Source organism: Triticum dicoccoides, chromosome 2B (genome assembly GCF_002162155.2).
Source record: "Triticum dicoccoides isolate Atlit2015 ecotype Zavitan chromosome 2B, WEW_v2.0, whole genome shotgun sequence".
NCBI classification, from domain to species: Eukaryota; Viridiplantae; Streptophyta; class Magnoliopsida; order Poales; family Poaceae; genus Triticum; species Triticum dicoccoides.
In genome coordinates this window covers 685,779,837-685,789,869 of record NC_041383.1, presented here as the reverse complement: position 1 = coordinate 685,789,869, position 10,033 = coordinate 685,779,837, and the positions used below count along the sequence as shown (strand labels likewise).

Genomic DNA, 10,033 nt, shown 5'->3' with positions numbered 1-10,033 from the left:
TAGGTATATGATGAAAATATATTTTATCATGAATCTAATGCTACTAATTTGATGGCATAAATGTTGATGCATTATTGTATAAATACGGTCAAACATAAAAAGGTTTGACTTTCCAACAAAGTTGGAAGTACACTCTTCAAAGGACGGAGGGAGTATGTCACAGACTGGCTCACACGGTGGTAAAAATGCACAGATAGCTTCAGTTCCTAACCATCAAAGAGAATATATAGTAGAACAAATAGAAATCACAGTAGCTTAGGGGGTTCAGGAGCACAAATAGCATCACAAATACATGGTTCAGGTCTTCAGGAGCACAAATACATGGTTCAGAAGCACAAATACAAGGTTCAGGTGTATAAATAGCAGCACAAATACAAGGTTCAGGAGCACAAATACATGGTTCAGAAGCACAAATACAAGGTTCAGGTGCATAAAATAGCAGCAAAAATACAAAGTTCAGGAGCACAAATACAAGGTTCAGGTGCCAACAAGCTAGCAGCTGCAAGTAGTAGTGTAGCAGCTCATGTTAAAATGTAAACAACGCCAGGTAGCCAGGTAGTAGTGTAGCACGCCAGGTCGTCAGCCTTCTCATCGCAACCAAGCAGCAGCGGCATCATCATATAATTAGGCTTACATTTATAGAACAAAAACCAACATGGACAAAAAAAACGATTTATAGAATAAAAACCAACATGGACAGGGGGCATATGCCCCCCCCTCCCCGACACACTTCCACATTGTATTTATTCAAGAGTTATTTGTAGTTGAGTACATTATAATCATATAACCAGTTCTAGCGTGATTGCCGCGTCACCGACACCGTCAACTTTGTCTTCGGAGACGCCACAACAGTCTTTCAGGATTGCGTCCTCCTGGCCCGCGCCTCGCTCCCGGGCCAGAAGAACACCATCATGGCGCAGGGACGCTTCAACGGCTTCTCCTTATAGTTTTGCAACATCTCCGTGCAGGACGACCTCCTACATGCGCAGGCTAACCAGACCGTCAAAGCCGCTGTGACACAAACCTTCCTGAGCCGGCAATGGAAGGCATCCTCGTGGGTGGTGTTCATGGGGGTGGAGTCTTACATCGGCGGCTTGGTGCGACCCGAGGGGTGGCTCGCGTGGGACAAAAACCAGACCACGCTCAGCACGCTCTACTACAGGGAGTACATGAACATAGGCTCCAGCGCGGGGGTCGGCGGCAGGTTGAGGTGGCCGGGTTACCACATGAATATGAGCCAGGCCAAGGCCAGGAACTTCACCACGGTGCAGTTCATCGACAACAATATGTTGCTACCGGCCACGAGCATCGGGTTCACATATGGACTGCTCGCGTCTTGATCGATCAGCTGATGAGTCAGTTTACCATGACAGGGTCCCGAGGTGTGATGAGTTGTAGTTACCCATCATATACAAGTACTATGGATGGAAGAAACTCAGAAATGCCTTGTTAGATTGAAGTTACAGATTAATGCTCACCTTCTCTCCTTGTTAGGAATGATAATTAATTGGATACTTACACCAATTTTACGCAACGATCATGTGTGTTTTGCAGGCCATTAGTGCGCCAGAGCACCACAAGACTCAACAAGCGATTGGGGCCTTCCTCGTCGTCTTACAACAATTTTTTCAAACTTGAATGAAGACAATGTGATTTTGATAAACTTGGCCATCATAAAATAAAATATCAGCCAATCTGACGTGTGAATGAGTGATATTTTTCTCCGCCCTGGCCATTTGCTTACTCACCTCACATACTGCAAATCTTGCTTCGTTTTTATTCTCATGTGATTGCTAAATTTGGCAAGGTATAGTTTTCTGTGACGTGTGAGTAATCTCTGTAGATGAAAGCGGGAAGGATGGAAATAAGAGTCCTTTCCTTTAGAGCATGAGCATAATCAAATTCAAGCACAACACGTGGAATGATAAATCTCATTTTGTTAACAAGAATTTGTTTTGTTGTAACAAAGTTCACAATATTTAATTTTACTAGTATAAGGGACACTAAGGAGGCTAGGGAGAAATATCTGTTGCTATGGGAGTTGCTAAGCTCCGCTCGGCGAGCGCAACCGTGGATGTGAGATCCAACGGTCAAAACACAAACAAATGTATACTGACATTTTGACTTTTGCTTTTGTGACACTATTTATGCTGATTTTTTCCATTTCTTCTTTTGTGTTTTAAGTCTTGATTTGAAATGTTCACAATTTGTAGAGACATGTCTTGTGAACACTCATATTTTTTTGGAATTATTTAAAACATTTAAATGTGTTTGTGGAAAAGTGATAGCATGATAGCACCTAATGTGTGGTAGCACCTGATATTCCCCCAATAGGCTAGAAATCCACTTTTTTTGGTTATGGCAAGGGAAGTATACAAGGATGTATTCCGTGTAGTATCAATAAGATACAAAATACGATGAGCACACACCCGACCTCTGCACGACTAGAATGTACACAACTAGCATTAGCGGAACATAGAAAGTACCACACCAGTAAAAATAAAGTTATACATGGCCGATGGAATGCTTTGACGTGCAAAGAAAAGAGCAATGATGATCCACATCGAGCAATTACAACTACCTATGTGATGTGTTGCTCTGGCTCTAGGGTAGATAGAGACCATTTATTCTTTCAATTTAATTTTAGTATTAGAGTCTGGAACTACTTGCAGGTGGATTGGCAGTCAGAAGATAATATGAGGACTATTGCTACTCAGGCTAGGAAGGATTTCGACAACAAAAGTGCTCTTCTGGTCCTAGGTGCAAATGCACTTGCACCTGTTCGAACAGTAAGTTCTGAAAAGTGGCAAAAAAATTACAAAAAAATTATAGACAAATATTCTTGAGTGTTCTTCCTATGTACAATTTTTCTTGAACAGATCACATTCACAGAATTTTCAGTAAAAAACAAAACAAGCAGCCCAAAATGCTTAAAAAATCACCTTTTCATACTACTGTTTTTTTTTTGTTCTGTGCACCTGGAATGTTATTTCTTCATGAAAATTTGCGTGGGAGTAGAACATTCCTAGATGTGTGTTGTAAAAAGAACCATATTTTTTAAATCTATATTAGTATTGTTTAGCATTTTACTGTTCATCCAAAAGTGCATATGCGCCCGGCAGCAGATATTGCATGTTCTTCAAAAACATTTCTTTGCTGAAGTGGTTTTCCTATCTTGCTGGAATATCTGGATCGCTAGGAATGCAAAAAATCTTCAGAAAAGATAGGCCCGCTTTCTATAAGTGGAAGAGGGGATTTGTGCATGACACAACCATGTTGGTGCATAGAATTAAGTCTAGGTCCAGGGATAATTTGTTGAAATGAGTTTCTTACCTTCCACCTTAAAGCGTCAGTTGCATTGTAGTTCTTGCTCTTATTCCTTTTTCCTGATATGAAGTTGTATATGATGTACGGTTCCATGCTCTACATTAAATAAAGTTGCAAGGTTGTGAGGTTTTTGCCCTACGGTTCATAGTCACAAAAATAAATGCTGACCAACAAAGATGATGTAAGTGCACACAATGCAAACTGAAATCCTCTGAACACAAAGCAGACAGTCCAACCACCGAGAGTCATATTTGGAGACAAGAGCATCCGTCTCCACAGTTCACGTATGAATTTTCAAGAGAGCGGACCACTAAAATCCCCAACTGGGAAAACTTAGGCAATCTCATACCCACATCGCAACTATACGCCCGCGGTAAATCTGGACATGACAACCTAAGTGTGCCATGTTGGATGTTCATTACTTTCCTGCATGGAAACTTGGCTCCAGTGGGTGGTGTCTAAACCGAAATGTTGCCTTCATTTTCCACTGAGTTAATATTAGAGTGGTACAGATATATGTTTTAGTTGAATAGGCGATGACAAACTTCGTCATTTCCTTTCACTTGCTATGCCTCAAAGTGCACTAACTCAACTGCGAGTAGATCGGGGTTGGACTTCATCGCTTCAGATCTAATTTATAGGAGCCTCGTTGGCGGGCAACCATTTTTATAATTTCCATTGGAGGAAGCGAGTCGATCCAGTTTATGAGGAAAATAGCAACAAAATCGAACCTTAAAACTTAACAAAATTTGCTTGTTTTAGTAAACTTGAGCTAAAACCACCCACGCACTCACACTGATGGGTGAGGAAGGCGGGACTGACAACCCAGGTCGGATGGAGAAGCAAGATCCGATGTGAAGCGTTTCTAGGCATTGTCGACCCATCAAGAAAGATAAATCGCCGTGAAAATGTTTGATTTTTAGCTTAGGCATGACAAGATCGTTCTGATTCTTAAAATTGGAATTGTGATGAATTATTGCACCCAAATTGGGTAAGTTTGACATACATTTCAAAAGAAGAAAAATCACAATGATCCAGGTTCTTGGCGTCGCATAATTAGCTTGCCATGCTTCGTGCCGCCTGATGGTGCTGCCCTGCCTTGCCTTCCGCAGGCGACGCCAAGCTGCATCTCGTGCCTCCACCGGTCCAGGTTAGAGCATCGGCCGGAGAGCCGGAGACATCGATGGTTCTTCAGGCTGGCCAGTTAGCTCGCGACCGACACCTTCCTGGACTGCCGCTGCCCACGGTGGGATTCCGTTTCCGCCGAGAACCGCTGCAGCCTCCGCGCGGCCTGCCTGGCGCAGACGGCGTCGAGCTGCATCTCCTCCTGGCGGCACACCTCGCTGCAGTAGGGCGTGTCCCCTCTATACATGAAGACGTCGCTGTCGCGCGCCAGCGGCTTGTCGCAGAGCGCGCACGCGTCCATCGCCGACATGCCTTGCTCGGCGAGCAGCTCGGCGTCGAGGAAGAAGGAGCAGGCCGCTGATGCCGCCATGGTACGTGTGTGTAGGTGGCTTTCGAGAAAAATTGCTGATCAGAGATTATCTTCGTGGTGCGCTTGCTTGCTCGCTGCTTTTGATGCTGCGGGGAGAGGGAGGAAGATGGGAGGGAGCGAGTTGGATGGAGAAAAGAGTGAAAGGCTCAGGTACATATGGTGCGTGTTTGGTTGCTTTCGCGGCCGGACCCGGCTCGGAGGGAAAAAACGAGCCACGCTGAGCAGGGCCTGAATAAGCAAAAACAGAGCCAAAAACGGAGATAACCAGTTGATTAGTTGCCTGCATTAGGGGTCTTATCATCGAGATGCAATTTTCACCTGACGCTTGGTTGCATACATGCATATGATTAGAAGTTAACAACAAAACTAAACAACCACCAGGTTTGGCTTCTCATTTCGTCGAACACATTGAGTGCGCCGGAGCTTCCTCTGCTCCTCGCGTCGCCCACGGAGCCCGTTCGCCGCCGCCATCGACCTCCTCGCGCCGCTCTTTGCCGACCTCCTGCGGCGCCACCCCACTGACGCCGTCGTGTTCGATGGTGTCCTACCGTGGGCCGCCACCGCCGTCGCCGAGCTCGGCATCTCGCGGTACGCGTTCATCGGCATGGGCTGCTTCACGCTCTTCCTGCAGCGGTCCCTGCTCCTCCACACCCCGTAGGAGAGAGTCGCGTCGCCCATGGAGCCGTTCCTCGTGTCGGGCCTCCACGACACGGTACGGCTCACCAGGTTGAGGCTCGCCGAGGCGACGCTCCCCGGCACGGACTCACGGGAGTTCTTGAACCGCATGTTCGACATCGGGCGTGCCACGGCCGTCTGGTCGTCAACTCGTTCGCCGACATCGAGAAGAGGTACATCAAGCACTACGAGAAGACTACCGGGAAGCCAGTGTTCGCCGTCGGGCGGTGCTGAGGCACGCGGCTGAGGCACTCACCGGCGATCGACGGGCACACGGACGCCACCCTGCCCGCCTACGTCCGCACGAACCCGCCGCTCAGAAGCGGCAGCGCGGCGCCTGCCGCGAACGCCAGGGCGTGCTCACCGACCTGCGTCTCATACCGCTTGGGGGAGGTTGTTGATGAAGGTGATGGCCTCCGATAGCTTCGCCGCGAGGTTGATCTCGTCCGCGGTAGCGTCGCTCTTGCCGTAGAGAATGTTCTCCCGGATGCTCGTCGCGAACAGCGCCGTTTCCTGGTTGACGAGCCCGATCTGCTCGCGCAGCCACTTGGCGTCTAGGCCCTTGATGTCGTGCATGTCGAGGAGGACCGAGCCCGAGAGCGGCTCATAGAACCGCTCGATGAGGGAGACCACAGTGCTTTTGCCGGAGCAGATCCCGCGCGCGCTACGTAGTTGACGTCGTCGCCGCCTGGGCTGCCGCCACCCGCCTCCACGTCGGCCGCCGCAGGACTGAGGCACATGACTTAGGCACTCATTGGTGGCCGACGGGCACACCGGCGCTTCTTGATCGACAACGCCGACGACTCTGCGGACAAGGGTGGCGCCGCGACCAACGGGATCGATTGGAGCAGAGGGGGAGAGAGGGGATTGAGGATTAGGGAGAGAGAGAGAGGGATTAACTCCAGACACGCGTCTCCAGAGAGCCACCCACTTGCGCCTCTAAGCATCGCTCAGCTTGGCTCTCGGAAAACTGCCGATTCGGCCGTTCACAACGGGGCAGGCCCAGGGGTGTTTTAAGAACCGTGCTATGCGGGCTAAACAGTGTATGTAAGCAACCAAACAACTGGGGTTCAAAAAATGCTGCACCGCGCGGGCCTGATTGGGCTCGATCCAGGCAACCAAACTCGCCCATGGTGTATGGGAACGGGCAGGGCAAGGCCGTTGGAATACTGTGGTCCGGTGCGCCCACACGTCGGGCAAATATCGTGCGTCGGACGGCCGTCCCGGGCGGTGGTAGGCGGCTGCACCCGTCCACCGAGAGGAAAACTGTTAAGAAATAAAATATGTGATCAATTGTATGGGAGAGATGCCTCCCAGGAGGTGTTTGTTAGGGAAGAAGTGTCTCCCCAACACACCCCTTCAGGCTGTATATAAATGGGTCTCCCACATTGCAATGGACTAAGAGAATCATTTGTGTCTCTTCTTTGTCTTCTTTAATTTGATATTACAATACGTTATCAGCAATTGTCTCTACCAATAGAGCAGTTGGCCCTCTCAAACGATGAGCCGACTGACTGCCGCGTGCGGTTCACGGCGATGCTCTGCCAGGCCGATCCACTGCGTGGCACAGAAAACGGAGACGGCGGCTGCCTATACGGCCGGCGCTAGGCGAAACCCCTGCGGCCGTGAGGCAGCGTGCACGGCTGCTTGACAACGCAGTGGCGCGGCTGGATCGCCAAGGCGACGCGGGCGCGGCACCCTGATGCGAAGCATGGCATCACGGCGGCTATGCACTGTGCCGAAAAGACGAGCATGCATACCCATGCAGGCATCCGCACAAGAAACTGATCCAGGAGAAAGCTAATTGATTTTTCTGTTTGTGATTAGCATGATCCTATGACTAACTGTGTTTCCCTGAATCAGGGATCATTAACGAATGACCGCTACATACCCAATAAAACAGCCGTCATCACTATGGATGGAATCGCACGATTCATGGCTGCTCCACTACTACGGGGACGCGGTTTGCATCGGCGACGGCCTTCGGCCTGCCGGCGCTGACCGCCGAGACCATGGACTTGCTGAAAGTCGCAGAAGAGCGATTCCATCTGGCACAAGATGCTAGTTTGATGGTGGAGTTGGCGATGTGCACAGCGATCTATGGCTACTCGTCGGGAACTGGACCACAGGAGAAGGATGAGAAATCCTATCTCTTTGGCAATTTTGCAAATCAGCCTCTGAATTATTTGATAATCCTGAACAAGTCCCTGTATTTTTAAATTGAGACCTAAGCTTATTGAGGCTTGCGGTTTAGCCCTACGGCTTATTTAAAATTACAGTAGAGCGATCAGGCTCGTTGGACTTTATCAAAGCCATTGGGCTTTCTATTTTCAACACTTTAACCGTAAGGTTATTGTTATTTGCGTTTTATGCCCCAGGCTTTAGAGCAAGTATACATGATAGACCATCAGGTCTTGCTGAATTGCATAATAGTGATTATGCATAATTTTATGTTATGTAAAATGACCATTTGAGGCTCCAAGTCCTCATATGTGTTGCACAAGTATGTTTATACTTCTGCATTGATTTGTATTACATGAGTAATACTGTTGCAAAGCAATATGTTGATTTCATTATTCGCATAGAATATGGAATTTGCTTGCAAGTTTGGAAACATGAGGTAGTGAAGTGTATGCCACTGCCTGACTATGTCAAATTTACATTTGTCACAAGGAATCGACAAATGGTACCTACTGCTTAATTGCAAGTTATCCAATGTTATTGTGAGGTCTATATTATGTCATTCCGACATAATGACTACCTTCAATTTTTCACACAACTCTGCATTATGGCAACAGAATTAATTTCGTTCACAACTGTGAGGTCTACATCACCATGTGATGACTATCTTCAATGTGCTTTTAATTAACACAAGGTTGTGAGAAGCTCCATAAGAGTGAGGTCGACACTACTTAGTAGTGATTATCTCCATGTGTTCAAAGCAAAAAAAAAATGAAGGCATAAAACTTATGACATAGCCATTATAAGGCCTACACCTTGGTGCCTACCTTCATAATGTTTTTCCAAATATTTGTCAATTTCATAGGATTTGTCATTTGTTGTGACTAAAGTGTCACATACTCCCTCGGGAGAGGATTCCAAGGCATTAGTGGCTACTATGCTACATATTATGCTATGAAGAGAATTATGCAAAACACTTGCATATTGTGGTGATTACCTTGCATGCATACACACCTTATGAGACGTCATCATAGCTATGAATTAACTTTATGCATAACTGAGAGGTTTACGCCATTTTATGGTGATTACCTTCATGTGTTATAGATAACATAAGGTTGTGCAGGCTATGATCAATGTGAATTATCCATAAGAGTGAGGCACCACTAGGTGGTCGACTACCTCTATGTGTTTTAAGGAAATTAAAGGTTTGTCCCTTTTGAAGTGACTAACTTTACTTGGAAGATCCACACCATACTGTGGTGTTCTTCTGGAAGGTTTGCCCTATCGGTCACTAAGAATCACCATCACCATGATTATGCTTAGCCATAGCATTTTCATCCTACTTAATTTACTGAAGGTAAATTAATGCATGCGAATTTCATGCAACATATGGCTGACCTTTTTGGAAAGGAAATGCGATGAGATGACATTTGGTGGGAGTAACTATTTAAGATGGGTTATGGACATTAAAAAATTTGTGGACCTGGAGCCTTGTTTCCACAGAAACTCCACCTGCAGAAAAATGTCATGGCTATCTAAGAATATGCATATTTGCATTTATGTGCCATCGCAATGGCTCGGTTCTCAAACTGAGTATGTAATGGATGATGAATATCCATTTTTCCTTTGAGCCTTCATTGAGGCGAGATATATTGTTATAAGCATCACATGAATGATTATTCATTCGTTGTCAGGACTTTGAGTCCATTGAGCCTTATAATTCTGTTGTCTATAAATCAACACTATGTTGAGATTATGTGATAAGGCGGTTTCAGATACATATCTGACTATAAGTCCTTACTGCACTTTACGTTCTCCTGGGATGGTAAACAAAAATATCATCTTTGTTTCAGGTTGCAATGCCTGAAATTCATGCTAGTATTCTTAGTACTAAGCAATAGTGGTTAGACAACCACGAGGAGTAGAATGTAAAATGAAAAAAAAGACAAGCAGAAATTAAGTGTAAATCTCAAAGGGAATGGATCATTTAATTTAAATGATCATAATGACAACTTTCAAGTTTGTCAAAATGGTGGTTTTACGGAAACTCGTACTAATGATTACCAATTGATCAAGTATTGGGTTGAATCATACCACCGTCTCACTGGAGACAAATGTTCTTAATGGGATAAGTTTGAAGTTCTACTTCAAAAGGAAAACAACCAGAAAATATACTCGCATGGTAAAGGAGAATACTCCTCTACATTGTTGATATGCTTGTGGAATGATATTCCCAAGATATTTTGGAGATCTCGTGTAGTCTCCTAGTTATCCCTAAATATCATTAGCCTATAATTGTACTACTACATATAGTATAAATTACAACATCTTGTCCCTCGGACATGATAGTTGAGA

The 10,033-nt window shown here is 46.0% G+C and overlaps 1 protein-coding gene and 1 pseudogene across 1 annotated transcript; one reads left to right on the top strand and one right to left on the bottom strand.

The window, feature by feature from the left end:
* The first annotated feature begins 396 nt into the window (after positions 1-396).
* LOC119361148 lies at positions 397-1,340 on the top strand (annotated as a pseudogene).
* Positions 1,341-4,272: 2,932 nt separating this feature from the next.
* On the bottom strand, positions 4,273-4,861 carry LOC119365612 (FCS-Like Zinc finger 1-like). Its single transcript, XM_037631256.1, has one exon. The coding sequence runs from the start codon at positions 4,820-4,822 to the stop codon at positions 4,532-4,534; it is 291 nt and encodes a 96-aa protein (XP_037487153.1). The 5' UTR covers positions 4,823-4,861; the 3' UTR covers positions 4,273-4,531.
* Between the last annotated feature and the right edge of the window lie 5,172 nt (positions 4,862-10,033).

Bases quoted from the DNA above. Each gene is read 5' to 3' on its own strand.
- LOC119365612 (XM_037631256.1), bottom strand. From the start codon at position 4,822: ATGGCGGCATCAGCGGCCTGCTCCTTCTTCCTCGACGCCGAGCTGCTC.